The 21,701-nt window shown below is 41.2% G+C and overlaps 1 protein-coding gene across 2 annotated transcripts in view; it reads right to left on the bottom strand.

Annotated features, from left to right (window-relative positions):
• LOC126457608 (erlin-1-like) overlaps window positions 1-21,701 on the bottom strand; it is a 39,543-nt gene that overhangs the window by 10,021 nt on the left and 7,821 nt on the right. For both annotated transcript variants that reach the window (XM_050094058.1, XM_050094059.1), the window contains exon 3: window positions 7,944-8,024. In XM_050094058.1, the coding sequence (XP_049950015.1) occupies window positions 7,944-8,024 (81 nt within the window). The remainder of the gene's footprint in view (window positions 1-7,943; window positions 8,025-21,701) is intronic.

Here is a 21,701-nt window from a genome sequence, read left to right as displayed (position 1 = left end):
ATATTCCTGTAATATGACCTAGATGGAAAACGTGTCTCATACATCCTCCCACCACCACCATCTACTCCAGTTTGGTCACAAACATCACCTACCCCATCAAAGGCAGGGCTACCTGTGAAACCAGTCATGTGATCTACAAGCTAAGCTGCAAACACTGTGCTGCGTTCTATATGGGCATGACAACGGACAAGCTGTCTGTCCACATGAACGGCCAATGACAAACTGTGGCCAAGAAACAACTGGATCACCCACCTGCAAAGCATGTCACCCACCATGACATTCTTCACATCAATGACTACTTCACAGCTTCTGCCATCTGGATCCTTCTCATCAATACCAGCTTTCCTGAATTGTGCACACAGGAACTCTCCCTGCAATATATCCTACGTTTTACCATAACCCTCCTCGACTCAACCTTTGTTAGTCATTGTCTCTCCCATACACCCTCTTCCATGTTCTCATTCCAGCACTACACGGCATTCATTCCACCAAGGTGCCCAGTCTTTTTACTTCTCTCCTTTCTCCCCCCCCCCTCCCCATCTCTACCCTGCCCTCCGTCTAACCTCCCTACTGCACCTAGCTGCCCTACCCTCTCTTCACCTCGTCCCTACACACTCCCCAGCTGCCACTCGCAGTGTGGCTTTAGCAGCCAGAGACTGCAGTTTTGTGTGTGTGTGTGTGTGTGTGTGTGTGTGTGTGTGTGTGTGTGTGTGTGTGTGTGTGTGCGCGCGCGCATATATTTTCAACAAAGGCTTGGACGAAAGCTTATTTGTGACTAATTTTGTTGTGCCTATCTGTTACTCAACATCTCCACTATATGGTGAGTAGCATCTTTTATTTTTACATTCTATCCTGGATTTTCCATTGTTCAAAAAACTGAGAGTTTGTCTTCCACATATTGTATCATTGTTCTCCGCTATTTACCTGTACTGATTTTTTCAAAATTTTCCATGGACTTTATAATTACCCTGTGTAATTTATGTAAGTGAATTTCATTTAACACAAAATTTTTTAAAAATGTCATTGTTTCCCCTGAAGAGGTATGCGGAAGTTGACTTCACGTTGAAATGGCGAGCCATTTTCTCTACTTAAACATGTGTAACTGCACAATAAGCAAAAGTCGCCGACTCCTTTTAGCAACACGTTACTGAGTGTGGTATCTGGCTCTGGTGGTGACCTGTTTTAAATGGATCAATGTACTCTCAGTATAACTGTGACACAACAAGACATGAAACGCCCAGTAGCTGCATGAAAGGGATGGTGTCCCTTGAATATGAAATTTCCATGAGCAGTCTTGCTACAATTCTGGTTGTTTTCTTCAGACTGCTTCACGCAAACACCACACAACTTCCAGGTATATGAGTGTGCAGACTTTCTCGACGAATTTCATATATGAAGTCTTCACGGGTTGTCAGGCGAGTAGCGTCATCTCTTCCAGGTAGTACTCCTCACTGACTACAACAATAACTCATGTTGCACTGTCCCATTGTAATCAAAGAAAACAGTGAGTAGAACCTTCACATATAATTGAACTTTCCCAATTTTTTTCATTTTTGGTTCATCAGGCAGTTTCCTTTGGGATGATTGGGCTATGGTTTCAATGTCATAACCACATACCCTCATTTCATCACCTATTATAACCTTCTTTGCAAGTTCTGGATCGTTGACAATTTCGTTCAGCAATTCCCAAGCAATGTCGATGCAACGTCATTTTTGGTCGAAATTCAACAATTTTGGAACATATTTTGCTGCTACATGTTTCATATTTAAAACATTTGGGGAAAAAAAATTGTTTGGCATGAGCCAAATGATACTCCAACGTCATCAGCAACTTCTCTGGTGGTGATTCAGCAATTGTCCAGAACGACTTTTCTTTACTTCTTCCACATTGTCATCAGTAACTGAGGTGCTAGGGAGGCCAAGGCATTCGTCAACTTCAATGTCTTCTCGAAACTCTTTGAAATATTTATACCATTCACAAACACTTAGTCTTATTCACAGTAGTTTCACCAATAGCCACAGTCATGATTTTGAATGTGGTGCTGCACTGTATTCAATTTTCTAAGCAAAATTTAATGCAAAGTCTTTCATCCACGTTTTTTGAAAGTAAATGTCATCCCGTATCTGCACAGGGTCAGCATGTTAATCTGGATATGGCAATGTTAGTGCTACACTGTGAAACACTGCCCGTGACTAGTGTTATCCCAGAAGGAAGTGTCAGAATGTTTTTGGAAATGTTTGTGTATCATGTACCACAGGTGAACCATGTGTACCAGCCTAGTACAGTATTCCCTTTGTCAAACGTGGAAAACGGCCAAAAGACTGCATCCATGCTAACTGGCGCACCAGCCCTTGTTAATCCGCTGGACAGATTTAAGCTGGTCAGGGATACCTCCTTGAATCCCAGAAGTGACATGCTAACAAATGCAGCTATCTGAGTGGGTTATGGAACTACAATGACTACTTATTAAAACACTATAAGTCACTTTTCCTTCAATACTGGTGACTCATCACCAACTACAACTAAAATGGGATTTTGTCTTAAGATTAAAAACTGAGCAGTAGAGTTCACTTCAAAATTAAGTTACCGTCTATTCTGACAAAAAGTTTAATACTCTAGGGGCCCCAAGAGTGATTTTTGGTGATACTGCTGCAACTGTAAGAACCAATTTATCCTTGATTTATTATATTTGTCCGACATTGGTTTAAGTCGTATATTACATAATTAGACCTCTGATTCATTTGTTAAAAAATATAAAAAAGATAAAAAACTTCTTGGATTGCTGGCAGGACCCACTTGGTACACTACATTAAATATTTTGATTTCTCTTTTTGTTATTTTTCATAATGTTAATGTCATAAATTTTCAAAAATACCCCACAAGCGAATCTCAGACCATTACGTTCTTGAGATGTTGGACGAATGTGATCTCAGGGACCTGAATGATGTCTCGAGTGAACCTGATGAGGACTTCATTTCAGAACAAGATGTTTCAGAACTGGAAGATAACCTTTAAGTGAATTCAGAAGAAAGTGATAAAGCTAATGAAAATTCTGATGAAGGACGCGAGTTTACAGCAAAATCAGGAGGAAAATGAACATGTTCAGTTTTCCCAGTGATTCGCTGTTTCCAATATGACACTGTAAAAGGATTTCCCAGGATCGCACACGCAAGTGATCTTGCTCTCACAATGTCCAAAGATTTCAACAGTTCTTTGATGGCCAAACTGTAGATGCCAGATGCACGTTCACCAATCATGTACTGTTTGGCATTACAATGCAGATAATGCTCTCAACAGAATGATAATTTGGACGGATGTAAATTCTATCAAACAGAGCATCTTTTTGGTGTGCTACTGATGGCTATGTTCTTTGCTGCTGAAAAGAAGCAATTTCTGAAATGTGAAAAACAGATTAAAACATTAGTCTTGGAGTTTTTAAAACATTTGTCTCTCAGTTTTACTGCTGCCATGGCACGGAATCAATTTGCACGTGTTCTTCAGTTTATTAGGTTTGACAATAAAGCAATACATCCATTATGCTTATTTAATTTAAATACAACCTTAGGAATACAAAGAATCTAATCTGAGTAAACTTCTACACCTCTATGTTGAGAAATGCAGGAAAAAGGGGGGGGGGGGGGGTGTTTGGCAGCAAGAAGACACCAGCTTTGTAAACAATATTGACTACTTAGGCTTTTATGTTAAGGGTTAAATATGAATTACCATGCAAATTTCACAGCTCAGACTGCACCTCTGACTGCCATACAGTAATTTATGAAGCCATAAAAATTCGTTGTGTGTTTTCAACCAAGTTATTTCTCTCTAATAGTACAACATACTTGCAAAAAATAATCTTTCAAAATAATACGAAGAACAATGTGTGGGCTTAAGAGTCATAATGACATATCTAGAAAATTTTATATTTTTGACATATCGGCTTTACTACTGTCTTAATGTTAAAGCTGGGAACTGTTGATTGAATGTTAACACTCTCCAAGAACCATGAGATATCACAATTATCAGCAATTTGGATTTGGTGGTAGTAGTGATAGTGTTTCTAATGTACCAAATTTCTTTTGCCTTCATCTCAAAACATGCATTTTGTAGATGACTCTTAATCCCTGAATGTTAAGTACATAAATTACTTTTTTGTACACGGTACTGAATGATTCTCCTGCTACAACCATCTATTGCATGTTGTTATTGTTGTTGTTGTTGTTGTTGTCTTCAGTCCTGAGACTGGTTTGATGCAGCTCTCCATGCTACTCTATCCTGTGCAAGCTGCTTCATCTCCCAGTACCTACTGCAGCCTACATCCTTCTGAATCTGCTTAGTGTATTCATCTCTTGGTCTCCCTCTACGATTTTTACCCTCCACGCTGCCCTCCAGTACTAAATTGGTGATCCCTTGATGCCCCAGAACATGTCCTACCAACCGATCCCTTCTTCTAGTCAAGTTGTACCACAAACTCCTCTTCTCCCCAATTCTATTCAATACCTCATCATTAGTTATGTGATCTACCCATCTAATCTTCAGCATTCTTCTGTAGCACCACATTTCGAAAGCTTCTATTCTCTTCTTGTCTAAACTATTTATCATCCATGTTTCACTTCCATACATGGCTACACTCCATACAAATACTTGCAGAAACGACTTCCTCACACTTAAATCTATACTCGATGTTAACAAATTTCTCTTCTTCAGAAATGCTTTCTTTGCCATTGCCAGTCTACATTTTATATCCTCTCTACTTCGACCATCATCAGTTATTTTACTCCCTAAATAGCAGAACTCCTTTACTACTTTAAGTGTCTCATTTCCTAATCTAATTCCCTCAGCATCACCCAACTTAATTTGTCTACATTCCATTATCCTCGTTTTGCTTTTGTTGACGTTGATCTTATACCCTCCTTTCAAGACACTGTCCAATCAGTTCAACTGCTCTTCCAAGTCCTTTGCTGTGTCTGACAGAATTACAATGTCATCGGCGAACCTCAAAGTTTTTATTTCTTCTCCATGGATTTTAATACCTACTCCGAATTTTTCTTTTGTTTCCTTTATTGCTTGCTCAATATACAGATTGAATAACATCGGGGATAGGCTACAACCCTGTCTCACTCCCTTCGCAACCACTGCTTCCCTTTCATACCCCTCGACTCTTATAACTGCCATCTGTTTTCCGTACAAATTGTAAATAGCCTTTCGCTCCCTGTATTTTACCCCTGCCACCTTCAGAATTTGAAAGAGAGTATTCCAGTCAACATTGTCAAAAGCTTTCTCTAAGTCTACAAATGCTAGAAATGTAGGTTTGCCTTTCCTTAATCTTTCTTCTAAGATAAGTCGTAGGGTCAGTATTGTGCCTCACGTGTTCCAACATTTCTACGGAATCCAAACTGATCTTCCCCGATGTCGGCTTCTACTTTCCATTCGTCTGTAAAGAATTCGCGTTAGTACTTTGCAGCTGTGACTTATTAAACTGATAGTTCGGTAATTTTCACATCTGTCAACACCTGCTTTCTTTGGGATTGGAATTATTATATTTTTCTTGAAGTCTGAGGGAATTTCGCAAGTCTCATACATATTGCTCACCAGATGGTAGAGTTTTGTCAGGACTGGCTCTCCAAAGGCTGTCAGTAGTTCTAATGGAATGTTGTCTACTCCCAGGGCCTTGTTTCGACTTAGGTATTTCAGTGCTCTGTCAAACTCTTCATGCAGTATCATATCTTCCATTTCATCTTCATCTACCTCCTCTTCCATTTCCATAATATTGTCCTCAAGAACATCGCACCTGTATAGACCCTCTATATACTCCTTCCACCTTTCTGCTTTCCCTTCTTTGCTTAGAATTGGATTTCCATCTGAGCTCTTGATATTCATGCAAGTGGTTCTCTTATCTCTAAAGGTCTCTTTAATTTTCCTGTAGGCAGTATCTATCTTACCCCTCATGAGGTAAGCCTCTACATCCTTACATTTGTCCTCTAGCCATCCCTGCTTAGCCATTTTGCACTTCCTGTCGATCTCATTTTTGAGACGTTTGTTTTCCTTTTTGCCTGCTTCACGTACTGCATTTTTGTATTTTCTCCTTTCATCAATTAAATTCAATATCCCTTCTGTTACCCAAGGATTTCTACTAGCCCTCGTCTTTTTACCTACTTGATCCTCTGCTGCCTTCACTATTTCATTCCTCAAAGCTACCCACTCTTCTTCTACTGTATTTCTTTCTCCCATTCCTGTCAATTGTTCCCTTATGCTCTCCCTGAAACTCTGTACAACCTCTGGTTTAGTCAGTTTATCCAGGTCCCATCTCCTTAAATTACCACCTTTTTGCAGTTTCTTCAGATTTAATCTACAGTTCATAACCAATAGATTGTGGCTAGAGTCCACATCTGCCCCTGGAAATGTCTTACAATTTAAAATCTGGTTCCTAAATCTCTGTCTTACCATTATATAATCTACCTGAAACCTTTTAGTGTCTCCAGGGTTCTTCCATGCATACAACCTTCTTTCACGATTCTTGAACCGAGCGTTAGCTGTGATTAAATTATGCTCTGTGCAAAATTCTACCAGGCAGCTTCCTCTTTCATTTCTTAGCCCTAATCCATATTCACTCACAATGTTTCCTTCTCTTCCTTTTCCTACTGTCAAATCCCAGTCACCCATGACTATTAAATTTTTGTCTCCCTTCACTACCTGAATAATTTCTTTTACCTCATCATACATTTCATCAATTTCATCATCATCTGCAGAGCTAGTTGTCATATAAACTTTTACTACTGTAGTAGGTTTGGGCTTCGTGTCTATCTTGGCCACAATAATGCGTTCACTATGCTGTTTTATAGTAGCTTACCCGCACTCCTATTTTTTTTATTCATTATTAAATCTACTCCTGCATTACCCCTATTTGATTTTGTATTTATAACCCTGTATTCACCTGACCAAAAGTCTTGTTCCTCCTGCCACCAAACTTAACTAATTCCCACTATATCTAACTTTAACCTATCTATTTCTATTGCAAATTATTTTAAATGAGTGGAAAATAACATAGTTGGAAAAAAAAGCGACAAGGTTTGCCCACAAGTTAAGGTACTGTTACAATGTTTCGAGTCTCTCTTATAATTAATTATCTGTAGAGACACTGTGCTTACTTGCAGAAAAAAAAAGTTTCATAAAAAATCCACATGACAAATATTTTTTGACAAGTTGGATAGAAGCATACTGCTCTGTGAATTCCTCAATTCCAAATTGTTTAACATGTGGAACAACACTTACACCAATACTCTGCATGAAGAAAGGTGATCCACGACAGCTGGCAGTGCTATTTGCAATTTCCAAGCATGAGGTGCAAAAAGCTGCAGCCAGTACTGTCCAAAAGCCATGACTGCCTACAACAGCAGCAACACTGAGGGATCATTACCAAATCACACAACACATTTTTTTTTTTTTGTAGTATGCATGGGAAACAGATGTGCCAAGCCCATTTTACCTTTTAGGGGTGCAACTAACGCTTTCCTGTCAATTACAGTTGATTATCTATAACATTTAAAAGCCTCCTAGTAAGAGACCCCTCTGGCCACAGAAAATAATTGTTACTTTTGAATCTCTCCTCACATGATTCTACATGATTGATGTGTATGCATTCTTACAAGGGGACATTATGGACTATTCCTATTATTTCAAATGAAATGTATTAATATTTGTTTTTAAAGCCTCTCATTTCAGCTTTGAATACAAAACTAAACATATACATATTAATGCACAATTTATGCCATTAGCAGCTGATAAAATCCATTAAATACACAAATGCAAACAAACTTAAAGTATGTTTGATTAACTTATATTCTGTTAAATTATTTTTGTAGGTGTTTTGAAGATAATTATTTCAAGTGTGGACAATTAAAAAATTAAACAGTTCATAAATTATTGTTTGATGCTTCATGCCTACCTGTACTGCTCGAAACGATGTTATGAATGGTATCATCATATGAAATCCTGGCTGGCTTACATTGCTCAGCAATGCACCACCCTGCAAAATGATGGGTAACCTGCTTAAAATAACAACTACAAAATATTACAACCTAAGTAATGCAGAAGATACAATTAAATATGGTTTGAATCAGAAAATGTACACTGAAGATAAAAATTTAGTTACAAAACAAACAAGAACATGAAAGGCATAAAAAACATGAAATTATTGTGGTATAAACTACAGATGGGGGAAGGCAAAAATACAGAAGAAAGTATAAAAGTAAGAACAGAAGTTTTTAGCAGTAACTCAAGAAAAGCATAAATAAATGCTGACCTGGCAAAGTAACAGGAAAAGTGAGGAATGTGGCAGCAGGGTAACAACTGGAGACCTTTCACACTCAGTGGTGATAGAAAAAGAGTGGCTAAATACCACTTCCCCACCAATGAAGCCCTCTTTATGGAAGAATTTACCTACATCATGGTAGCGTAACAACACATTATTAGCAGGGTAAAAAAGAAAAAAGGGATTATTCATATGCAGAGCAGCCGCTTACAGGATTTACAAGTTGGAAAAAAGAAAGCAGTAAATCACTGTCATTCACCCTAGCAGATGTGAACAAAGCATATTGTCGGCAAAGAAACAATACTGCGTAACAGACAAATTATCGATTTCGCATTTTTCAGTCAGTTTGAAAACAGCTAAGGTCATACGTGCCTGTGTCAGAACCACAGAAAATGAAGATGAAACAAGTTAAAAGCAACTACACTTTAAGCACAATCTACGGAACGAAAGACAGCTAAAAACAGGGACTAGGAGAAAGGTCCATAAAACACGCTGTACAGACAATGGATGTCCTGAACTAAAGATTAAATGTCCTTTGCCCTATTGCTACAAAGGATAAAAAGTTGCTGACAGACAGCAACACAGAAATCATCGGCGGGAATAGATCAACTAGCTGGCAAAATAGGACTGCAGCCTTGGCAGCAGTGCCAGTAGCCTCATTCCCCATTGCTGGGGACCACGGACCCACATAAACATAACAGTGGCTCCATCAAGAGTGAGCATATGGAAGCTATCTTTACTGGACCAGTTGCACTTAAGGGATTGGTGGTGTACAGCACACAGAGGCTCTGAAGGGCACAGAGAGTAGGAGCAAATGACAATTGAAAAGCCTGTGTCACCGTATGTACAGCATGGCTCGATACAGGGCGAAGAGCTGCGCTCCAAATACTGAGCAGTGTTCCAGAAGACAATGCTGAAAATCATAGCAGCAAATGACAAATACAAATCCTCCACTAAGGTCAGTCCGAGAGTCATCAGTGTACACAAAGGTACTACAGCAACATTCTGTGCGAAGGTCGAGAAACTTAGGGCAATAGAGTGAGTCTGGAGTAGTGTCCTTAGAAATGAATGAAATCCAAGGTGAACATGGGCTGCCGCACACAGCCAAGGTGGTGAAGGGTTCACGCCCACTGGGAAAGTGGCAGGTAGCTTGAAATCAAGTTGCTAGAGCAATAGCCGAAAGTGAACTCCAGGAGGTAACACAGAAGAGGGACGCGCACAATACTGGCAGTCAAAGGAGTCATTGAAAGAGGCAGCATAGGATGGGTGGCCAGGCATGGCAGAAACAGCATGCTTATCCACTGAGGAGAACATCACATCGGTATGACGGCAGTAGTTCACAGCTTCTGCATGCACACACACAACCAGGCCAGTGTAAAATGTGCTAGTGGCCAAACGGAGGCAAAGATGGTGGGTTCTATTGAGACAGCATAATATGGACAGACGTGCATATGCAGAAACAAAACATCGGTACTCTATTTTCGAATGGACAAGAGATCGGTAGAAACGGAGGAGGTTGATCTGATCTGCTTCCTAGGAAGTACTGCCGAGGACACACATGACAATAAGGGACCAGGTACAGCAGGCAGTCAGGTAAGAAGTGGGAGGACCAAGAAAGTTTCTTAACAAGCATGAGCCCCAGGAATTTTGTAGTTTCGACAAACGGAAGAGCAACATGTCCAAGATGTAAAGACGATGGAAGCAACCAATTGCGTCACCAGAAACTCATACAAACAGTTTTGTCAGTGGAAAAGTGAAAACCATTGTTGAGGCTCCATGAATAAAGATGACCGAGACAATGCTGAAGATGCTGCACAAAGACAAGACCATGGAGAACTGCAACAGACCGCAAAATTGTTGACAAAAAGAGAGCGAGACATACCTGGTGGGAGCCAGGCCATAATAGAGTTAATGGCGATAGCAAGGAGGACAACACTCAGGATGGAACCATGAGGCACACCGTTTTCCTGGATAAAGATATCTGAGAAGGCAGAACCAACATAGACCATGAAAACTCGGTCTTTTAAAAATTCCTGGAGGAAACAGGGCGGGTTGCCATGAAAGTCCCACATGTAGTAGAGAGTACGGAGGACACCAGTCCTCCAGCAGGTGTCATAGGCTTTCTCCAAATAAAAAAACACGGCCACAGTCTGGTATTTCCGCAGAAAACCATTCATGATATGGGTTGACAAAATGAAGAGATGGCCAACTGCATAACGGCGTGCTCAAATTCACATTGTGCGGTGGTTAGTAAATTGCAAGACTCGAGCCACCATGCCAGCCGGGCATGAATAACACATTCCATCACCTTGCAAACACAGCTTAAGAGAGAAATGGGGCAGTACCTAGAAGGAAGGTGTTTGTCCTTACCCAGCTTAGGTATGGGTATGACCTTGGCTTCACACCAACGTATGGGAAACGTGCCCTCTGCCAAGATGCAATTGTATATGTGAAGGAGAAAGAGCTTGCCCGCAAGAGAAAGGTGCTGCAACATCTGCATGTGAACATTGTTCTTCCTTGGAGCTGAGGATCGGGACGAAGTGAGAGCACGGTTTAGTTCCCTCACAGTAAAAGTGGCAGCAGCACTTACAATTCTGAGAAGATTAAGGGTAGCACCCACACCTCCTCCACTTGTTTCCAATCGAGAAAGGCAGGGTGATAGTGGGTGGAGCTCTAAATCTCTGCAAAATAGCGGCCCAAGGTGTTGGAGACAGCAACAGAGCCGACCGTGACATCATCTGCTACGGTCAGGCCGGAAATTGGGGAATGGATCTTGGTCCTAGAGAGCCATCGGAGGTTGGCCCACACGACAGAAGAGGGAGTGGAACTGTTAAAAGAACTAGTGAATGAAATCCAGCTAGCTTTTTTGATATCCTGAAGAACACGACAACACTATGCATGCAACTGTTTGTAATGAATACAGTTCGACATCATAGGATGACAGTTAAAAATGCGGAGAGCACGTCTCCACGTGCGAACTGTGTCATGATATGCCTCAGTCCATCAAGAGTCTGCGACATGGTGTGGTAATGATGAAGTGCGAGGAATGGAATGTTCTGCGAAGGTAAGGATAATGTTCGTATGGTATTCTACCTGGTCATGGTTGGTTGGTCGGTTTAAAGAGGGGGGCGAGGGAAGGGTCCAAACTGCTAGATCATTGAATTCCACAAGAGAAAGAATTTAAAAAAAACGACACTCACAGCACAAAACTGGGAGACAGGAAAAACGACAAGAACGGCAGAAGGGCAACAAACACTACAGTGAACAAAATGGGGCAGGAAAACCAAAGAGTGACGCAAGAGACAGGCAGAAGAAATTAAAACAAGAGAGCCAATGGCTGGCAGATCATGAGAATAAAAAGGATAAGCCAGTCACTCAGCAACACACTAAAGCCTCCAGAATAAAAGCACTAGGGTGGAGGACACAGAGGGGCAAATGACATGTGCTAAAACTTAAATAGAATGATAAAACCAACTCTCACACATAAAACATAAAACTAAAGCACCCGATGAGGCATCGTCAGCTAAAATTAATGGTAAAGAGTCTAGTAACTAAAGATTTCATTGCAGGGCAGCCGAAGTAAGACAGCGCAACAGAATAGGGCCACTTTCAACCGGGCACCACACCGACACTGAGGTGGGTCTTCACGGTGCAGGAGATAGCTGTGGGTCACCCAAGCAGGGCTAATGCGGAGCCGGCAGGGAACCGTAGAGTCCCTGTGAGAGGCCCTCATGGAGGACTTCCACACATTCATAGTGTCCTTAATGGCATGCAGTTTGTCGTGCATACCAAAGTTATGCCATTCCATCTCCCAAAGACGAAGAACCTTGTGGTGTAATAATGAATGCAGGTCAGTTACGGGGATGCCGATCTCCAGAAGCGGTTTCCATGTAGCCTGTTTGGACAGCCTGTCAGCAAGTTCATTTCCTGGGATTGCGATGTGACCTGGAGTCCAGAGAAACACCACTGAATGACTGGACCATTCCAGGGCACGGACTCCTGGATGGTCGCTACCAAAGGATGGTGAGGGTATCACTGATCGATAGCCTGTAGGCTGCTTAAGGAGTCAGTACAGAAAAGGAACGATTCGCCAGGGCACGAACGGATGTGCTGAAGAGCACGAAATATGACCACCAGCACTGCAGTGAAAACACTGCAGCCATCTGGCCAGGAGTGCTGTTCAATATGTCCTCTATGAACATAGACGAAACCAACGTGACCATCAGCCATCGGTGTAAACCACTTCAGAGTCCTGGGACATATCAAGAATAGAGAGGAAGTGACAAAGGAGAGCTGCGGGATTAACTGAGCCCTCAGGGCCATGCGGAAGGTCCAGACAGAGCTTCGGCCTAGGTTTACACCATGAAGGTGTATGTGAATGGATCTTGAGTAGAGGTGGTAAAGGGAAGACTCCAGTTCAGACAGAAGGGATTGGATGCAAACCGCAATTTTAAGCCCTGACCTGGGCCGCCAATGTGGGAGATGAACCGCCATGGTTGGGAAAAGGAGAAGTAATTTGGATGCTCGTGAGAGCTATGAATGTGTGCAATGTAGCTGGAGAGCAGTTTTGCATGTCTGATCTGCAATGGAGGGTCTCCAGCCTCCACCAGTATGCTGCTCACCAGACTTGTCCTAAAAGCTCTGTCACTAGTCTAACTCCATAATAGTGCACTGGATTGAGTAAACGTAATGCTGAGGGGTACCGCCAAACCATAAGCCAGACTCCCATAGTCAAGGCGGGATTTGACAAGGGCTCTGTAGAGCTGCAGCAGCGCAGAGCAATTTGCATCGCAGTTGGTGTTGCTCACACAGCGGAGGGCACTGAGATGCTGCCAGTACTTCCACTTATGCTGACGCAAATGAGGAAGCCAAGTCAATCGAGCATTGAAAACCAGTTCTAACAATCGATATGTCTCCACTAACGTGAGTGGATCATCATTAAGGTAAAGTTTTGGTTCCAGATGAGTGTTAGAACACCGACAGAAGTGCATGACACGTGACTTTGCAGCTGAAAACTGGAACCCGTGGGCTACAGCCCATGACTACGCCTTGTGGATGGCTCCCTATAGGCGCTGCTCAGCAACACCAGTACTGAAGGAGCAGTACGGAATGCAGAAGTCGTCCACATACAGAGAAGGTGAGACTGACGATCATACAGCTGCTGCTAGACCATTGATAGCCACTAAAAATAAGAGAGAGACTCAATATGGAGCTCTGCAGGACTCCATTCTCCTGGATACGGGGGAACTATGACCCTGACGGAAGCTGCCCTGACATGGAGCCAACACATCTGCTGCCTTACCATACATTCTCACAGCTTACAAAGAATGTGGGTGACTCTGATGGGCCAATAGCTATCCACATCAAGAGGGTTTTTACTAGGTTTGAGCACTGGAATGATGGTGCTCTCCCACCATTGCAATGGAAAGATGCCATCGTACCAGACCCGGTTGAAGATGACGAGATGTCGCTTGTAGTCCAATGAGAGATGTTTCATCATCTAACTGTGGATCCGATCTGGACTAGAGGCTGTGTTGGGGGCAATGTGCAAGGGCGCTGAGGAGCTCCCAGTCTATAAACGCAGCATTATAGGGTTCACTGTGACATTCAGTGAATGGGAAGACTTTCCACTGTCTGAGGGTGCGAAAGGCTGGGGAGTAATTCTCTGATGCAGAGGCTCAAGCATAGAGCTCAGCAAAGTGCTTGGCAACTGCATTGGTGTCCGTAGATAACACACCATTGATGTTAATGCCAGGGACACCTGTCCGTCTGTCACCCAAAAACACGTCTCGTCTTCGTCCAGACTTGGGAAGGGGACGTATGGCACCCAATGGTCAACACATACCTCTCCCAATACTCCTGTTTCCGTCTTTTTATAAGCTCGTGAACGTGGGCACGGATCTGTTTAAAGGCTGTTAGATACTCCAGGGAAGGGTGCCACTTGTGTCACTGTAAAGCCTGCCTACACTCTTTAATGGCCTCAGCAATTTCTGGCAACCACTAAGCTACTATTTTTCACCAGAGCAATTTCAGGCAACCACCAAGGTATTGTCTTTCACCGGGGGCACCCTAAGGAACAAGGGATCGCATTTTCCGTCACAGAAACAATCGTCCTGGTGACTTGCTCAACCACCACATTGATGTTACCATGTGGGGGACATTCAACAGTGACAACAGACATGAAAGCTTCCCAGTCTGCTTTGTTTAAAGTCCATCTGTTTAGGCGTCCATGAGCATGATGCCAGGGGAGTGACAGGAAGGTGGGGAAATGTCACTACTGCACAAGTCATTGTGGGCTCTCCACTGGACAGATGGGTTAAGTCCTGGGCTGAAAATTGATAAATCAATGGTCAAGTAAGTACCATCAGCCACACTGAAATGTGTGGGGGGCCTTAGTATTTAAGAGGTAGAGATCAAACTGAGACAGTAAAATTTCGACTTCTCTACCTCGGCCAGTAAGCATGGTGCCTCCCCACAACGGGTTATGGGTGTTAAAATCTCCCAAAAATAGGAAAGGCTTAGGGAGTTGAATCAGTGCAGCCAATACATTCAGGGGTACTGTGCCATCTGGAGGAAGATATACGTTGCAGACTGTTTTTTCCTGTGTTGTTCTTATCCTGACAGCAACAGCTTCAAAAGGAGTTTGAAGGGGCACAGGTTCACTACATGCCGAGTTCAGGACATAGACGCAAACTCTATCTGACTCCCTATTATATTCTCTACAGTTCTCGTAATATCCCCTACAGCCACGGAGGGCAGGGGGTCCGCATTGCCGGGAACCAGATTTCCTGGAAGGCAATGTAGAAAGCAGGTTTGAAGCTTAACAGTTGCCGCAGCTCAGCCAGGTGGTGGAAAAAACTGCAGCAATTCCACTGGAGGACGATGTTATCGTGAGGCTGGGAAGGTATGAAGTGCGCAAGGAGGCAGGTTATGCCTCAGAGTCACCTGCTGCCACCGACTGAGTATTTGTTTCCATTTCTATTGCGGATGAGGCATCAGTGAGAGCCAGGTCCTCAGGGGAAGCTAAGATCTCCACCTCATCCTGAGACACAGAATTGGTAGGCAGTGGCAGTGTTGGGGCTACCGGAGGGTCCTATGTCTTAGCAGTCTTCTTCTTGGCAGTGTTGAGTCTACTGGAGGGTCCTGTTTCTTAGCAGTCTTCTTCTTGGATTGCTTGCCCTCTTGCTTCTCTTTAGGGTCTTGCTGGAAGGGTTTCTCCGAAGTAGCTTCAGGCATGGAGGAAGACTGAAGCTCTTCACCCAGCAGCGCTTGGCTCCTTTAGCCACTGGCAAGTACCTGCTGTGGCATTAGTGGAGACCTTGGAAGAGAGGATTCCAAGGGACCCCTTCCACACGAGAAGCTGGAGGAGGCTACTGCTTCTCCAACTGGGGGGGGGGGGGGGGGGGGGAGGGGACCAATGTCCCCTGGGTTATGGGGACATTGCTCGTGAAGTAGGTGCTTTGGGAGCAACGGAAGAAGATTTGACCCCTACCGTCAAGGTGGGGGTTGGTGAATCCTGGAGAAAAGGCACAATGGTTTACTATCTGAGAAATTATAAGGGAAAACATCTTTATGCACGAAATGTTTCTCAATACTCTTGGCATTAAAGAATGGACAGTGAGATACTGGCTGGATAATGCCACACATGGGATGAGCCAACATTCCCAAATAAAACAAATGAAGAAGAAAGATGAGAAAAACTTTGTAAAAGAATTTCTGGACTGCCTTCCAAAACTGGCATCACATTAGTGCAGGAACTTAGCTTATTCTCCCCCAAGAAAGACCAGTGCAATTTGTGTTGTAATTACAGGCTTAGAAACTTGAGTGAAGATATTTGAAAACAGCACATACAATGGAAAGATCAGCAAGGTTGCAGAAAGATCTAGTTAAGTAAGAGTCCCAGCACAAGCTCTGCATAATCTACACTATGGACTAACAGGTCATTAGAGTAGCACCACTTTCGCAGGCAAGTGCAATTTATTATACAACAAAATTGACTTTCCATAACTTTATGATGTGTAATTTAGAAAGTCATGATGCAGTGTGTTACTGGTTTGATGAAACACAAGGTAAATTGGTAGCATCAAGTTTTGCCTTATCTATCGTGGACACGCTTTCCAAAACAATTAAGGAAAATCTTGTCCCAGTCATTTTGTATTCTGACGGCTGCACAAATCAGAACAGAAATGAGATATTATCAAAAGCTCTTAAGATCAGCAATTGATTCAAGAGTATTGATTACATAAAAGTTTTTGGAGAAAGGTCACACTCAGATGGAATGTGGCTCCAATGCAAGCTCAAAGGACATGAAGCTTCTCTTCCTACCCAATATGCCTTGATATCTAAAGACGTGAGAAGAAAGCCATGACTTTACGAAGTCCATTACCTAAATTACTCCTTTTTCACTAGCTATGAAAAAAAAAAGGAGCTGCAAAGAATGAGCCTACAGTTATGGACCTGAGGGTGATACAGTATTGTCCAAAAGGTATTATTCACTGCAAGGGCACTTCAATGAGGGGTGGCAAGAAATACCAAGACATCTGAGAAAAATTTCTGGAAAAGTTTGCTTCTTGAAACTACACAAAGAAAGACTGAAAATCAGGAAAGTCATATGGGATCATTTACAACAATTTACAGCCATTGGTTCTAAGGATTTCCATTGCTATTATGACAACATTCCTTACAAATGACCAACTTGATTGCTACTGTTTCAGGAGGGACAGTGCAGTGTAGTTCTTTGTTCGGCAGTTTTTTCTTGAAGAAATCTACAGACATCATCATACCTACATTAACTGTGTGTATATTTAAAGGTTTTTGCATTAAGTCTTTTAATGAAGTCTTTCCATAATGATGATGTTACTGTTGTTTCAGCACCAAAAATATAAAAGTGGTAAGCTGCACAGGAGACTGATAAACCAATACTGCTTAAATAACATTCCTGTTCCACAAATACTAAGACAATTTTGTGTATCTGCCATAATTAAGCTGAGTATTTTCTTTATCTCACTTTTTGTTATGATCAGGAATATCATTGTAGTGTAACAAAACAAATTTCATGTCCATATGAAATGTATAAGGATTTCTAGACAGTTTTTCATCTCTCCTGTAAAATACATGTTTTGTTAGTAACAAGGTACTGTTTTTCACTGATGATGTCTTCTGGCAGGTTACAGCATTTGGCTTATTAAATTACATGACCTGTTGTATAATCCAGAACAGGCTTTCTAACAGAGTCCCGACATAGAGCAGGAGCATGACACTCACTGCTATGACTTTGAGAACATGTGGTGGGGGATGCTACAAGTGGTTGGCGATCTTATATGACACAGCCAACATATCACAAGGCTCCACATGCCAGGACATTTAACTGTTCATAGCAGGCAACAATGGCCATTTGACTGTTCATAGAGTAACAATTCTGTACTAGCTGGAGCACCCTGTTCTAGAATAATATTGCTGTCAAGCATGTTAAAAAGTTTCTGTCGGCACTTAAATATAGCCATTATTTAGTTTCATAATATTTCACATGTCTAAATTTGAAGTTAAATGTTCTTGTTGGGAATAGTAAAAATACTAAAAGTATATTGAGGGAGGTCTTTAAAATACAAACCACAAGTAAAACTCAGATTTTAGATTAAACATTTCTTCCATCTAATGCTCTTCCAAACACTGTAAGAAACAGGTAAGAAATGAAAAATTTAACAATCATTGTGATAATGCAAAGAAAGACAGTAGAATAGGAGAAGCTACTCAGGAAGATAATACAGTCAATCATCTGTGGCTTCAAAGACTTGCATCAGTTCTGCATTACTTGACCTGCAATAGAGCACGCAGGGAAGCACTGTATGGCTTTATAGTTTATTTTGAGAGATGCTTATGGGGTCTGAAGATTTCCCTGGATTTTGTGAATTCAAACTGTTCCACAAGTGCTTCATTGAAAGACTTGATAGCAACTCTTACCAAGTCTTCGAATGAAGCACTTGCAAAATGGTTTGAGTTCACGAAATTCAGGGATACAAGGCACTGTACGCCATTATCGTTTATTTTGAGAGATGCACATTGGGCCTGAAGACGGCATAGCGCAATGCTGAAACTGGTAGTTGTCAAAATAAAATGAAACACCTTAGTTACACGACTACTGAGAATTTCATTGCTACTGACAATTACTTAACCAGCTGATGTCCCTACAGAGAAAGTTTGGAAAGATGTGGATATATGCTTTCACATCCGTGCCACCAGGCTTTCAGATGGCCTCCTTCCGCAGCTTGGGTGTATACTGCTGATATACTTCAGAATAACATTGGGGCAATGGTGACGTCTCTTGCAGATTCATCTTCTGATGAATTCTCAAATTCACTGAAAAGTCCAACAGGTTCCTGCTTCTTTGCAGGAACCTCAGGGACAATCTCTCTGTTTTTGAACTGTGGACACTTCCTTGCAACATAATTGCTAGCTTCTTTCATAACCTCATCTTCCTTGTCACTGCCAAGAAATTTTAAACACCCACACTTAGGATTCAAAAACATTGAAAGTTTGTGCATCATTATTTCAGACGTTTTGCTTAAATAGGATTTTGCTGCAGTCTTTAAAGATGTTATAAACGGAATTTCTCCCTCACTTTTTGAGCAGTTTCACCATCCACAATACACATAGATACAGTGTTGGTGCTTTGGAGGCTTCGAGATCACAGGAGGCATTTTTAAATGGTGTCAGCAAACTTGTTACATCTTCCAACATTTTTTGTCAATGGTGTCAATTAAATTGTCGTGATTTTTCTCGGACAAAATTACGAGAACTTTGAACCACACAAGTTAACTGACTCCTACATGTCTAGTTTGCTATTCCATCACCTGTCCACATCTCCATTCAACAACTTCTGCAGGTTGTTCTGAACACAGATTTTTTTAAAAGTTGTGACAACTTGACAACAATTCATTATCATTGTACATCATTCTTATCATCACTGATAGCTGCTCCAGTCGCATACTCTAGCGGAGTATTGAGGATGTTCGCTGAGCAAGTGTGTGCCATATTGACGAAGTGTTGCTACAAAGGTTGGGTTTCTGTTGGCAACAAACATGACATTTGGTACAATGCTGAGTAAACCAAACAACTTTAATATCTTAATCAGTTCATGTTTAATGTTTTCTCCAGATTTTTTAAATATCACACTCAATTTTTTCGGGTGCACATCACTAACCTCAAGCTTTCCTTATTCAGTTAATGTAATGTAATGTGCAGTCACTCCCATGTAGCTTATTTTATGCTATGAATCACTCCATAGATTGACTGAAAACATTCCCCACCTCCATAGAAACTGCTTTACACATATGGTCAGTGGTTGGTTTCCTTTAAATTTCTTGAAATGGTGGTTGGTTGTGGTAGCAATTCCTTGGCACTCAACATGCCACAACTGGCCCTCACACCAAAAAGGAACTGTGCCATATTGAGAAATCCATTTCCACAGGCAACTTCGAAAGTCAATGTGTCCTCGCTGATAAGATTGATGAGCTTTTTCCGCAGCAGTTATCTTCAAATTCGAAGGTAAATCAGGAAATTTTACGTCTTTATTTAATATTTAAAAAGTAATTATACACTTCTGTCCAGCCTCTCACAAATTTTAGTGAATCTGAAGTTGGAGATTTGTTTCCAGTGTAAGAATACATTTGTTTACATGCAAAACAGGCCACTGTATCTTATTTTCTCCTCGTTACCAAATACACAACCAAATTTCTTCCCAGTCAAAGTTTTCAAATCTGGTTTCTCTTAATAAAGCGATGCACCTTGTTTCAGCTTACATGAAATTATGTCCATGTTGTTAATTTTATTAAAGCACTTGCACTAATGTTTACTCTGAAACAGTCATTATGTGGTCACTCAATGACAAAGAATTAACTGAAGGCAGAGAAACTTGGCAACTCAACACCTCACAAGTAGCCAGTGGCCAGGCTTGTCACTCAGAATGTGCTTCACAAACCACATTAAAGATAATACTGTAGCAATACGTTTTCACTAGCTACAGTTCTCTTGGTGAGAAGGGGAGCAGACAAGGGAGGGCAGCTGAAGTAGTTGTAGCCAGAAAGTGAGAATGGAAACAGACTTCCAATCTGTCTGAGAATGGCCACTCATTTCAAGCTAACGTTACAATAGTCGTACGGTGCCGATTCGTGGAATCTTGTTCAGCGACCATAGGTAACAGTTTGACAAAAGGCATATGATACGACTGATAGTGTCCTTTAATTTTTAGTTAGAAATGAAGTATTATGTGGGATATCCACAGATAATGCAAGGATATCCACAATGAAATGTGTTTTTATCCTAAAGGAACAATTAATGCAGATTTGAGGATCTGTGCAGACCTATCTATGGCTCATGTAGACCCTGGGTATAAACAAACCTACAGCTTCAGGATTATGGTGTGTAAAAATTCAAATGATTCTCTAGAATGGATATTTTATGTTCTCTTAGAAGGGGACCTTACATAGCACCCCTCTTTGATTTTCTTCATACTTGTATCATTTGAATGTCAATGCCTGGACATCACTTTCCTAAAGCAAAATGGTAAAATTTTCGGAGGATTTGAAAAAATCTTTTTTGAAGATTTGACAATCTCCGATTATGGTTAACTACAAAGCACACCACAATAAATAGAACAACAGCCAGTAATGGAGAGGATAGTAATTGCTTTGCCACTGGCTCGAATCTTGCTAGCGACAAACACTTTTTTACTTTGATTTCAGTTCCATATTAGTTAACCGTAAATATAAATTATCATATTGTATCATAATTGAGGAGCATCATTTGAAATCATATAATGTCAAAATAACTAAATTTTCCAGAAGATATTTGAAAACGTGAAGTTGTGTTTGAGATCTACTTCAGGGAACATGAAAAATTGAATTGTATTTGCAATTTTGCTCTCCAAATTTTCAGGAAAACGTATTGGACTTAATATGCTTTGATCAAATATTTTGTAAAACATACAAATATTACACAAAATTACTGAGGTAAATATGTAACTAAGCATTTATTTTTGCTGTTATATAGTAGTATTACCTGATCATACAAAATTAAAGTTTTACAAAAAAATTCTGATGTATAGTGTGTCCGTAAGTTCCTTTTTGCTGCCAATTTACTTTGAATACCATTTTATTACACAATAAATATATTAATTTGTTACAGGCCGCCTCCTTACAAGCTGCCATACAAACTTCTTCCTCACTGCCAATTACGATAGGAAGTGCATCGGTAATGTTAGCAGAGAAATCTTAAGCTTCTATGCTTATCCAATCATCACCAAAATGCTTACCTACTAAATTCTTCACATCAGCTTTGTTCGCTTCATTTGTTCTACAGCATGATGAAATTACTCACTGTTCAGCAACATGGTAC

The sequence above is a fragment of the Schistocerca serialis genome, chromosome 2 (assembly GCF_023864345.2).
Source record: "Schistocerca serialis cubense isolate TAMUIC-IGC-003099 chromosome 2, iqSchSeri2.2, whole genome shotgun sequence".
Lineage (NCBI taxonomy): Eukaryota > Metazoa > Arthropoda > Insecta > Orthoptera > Acrididae > Schistocerca > Schistocerca serialis.
This window is presented reverse-complemented; position numbering and strand designations above follow the sequence as displayed.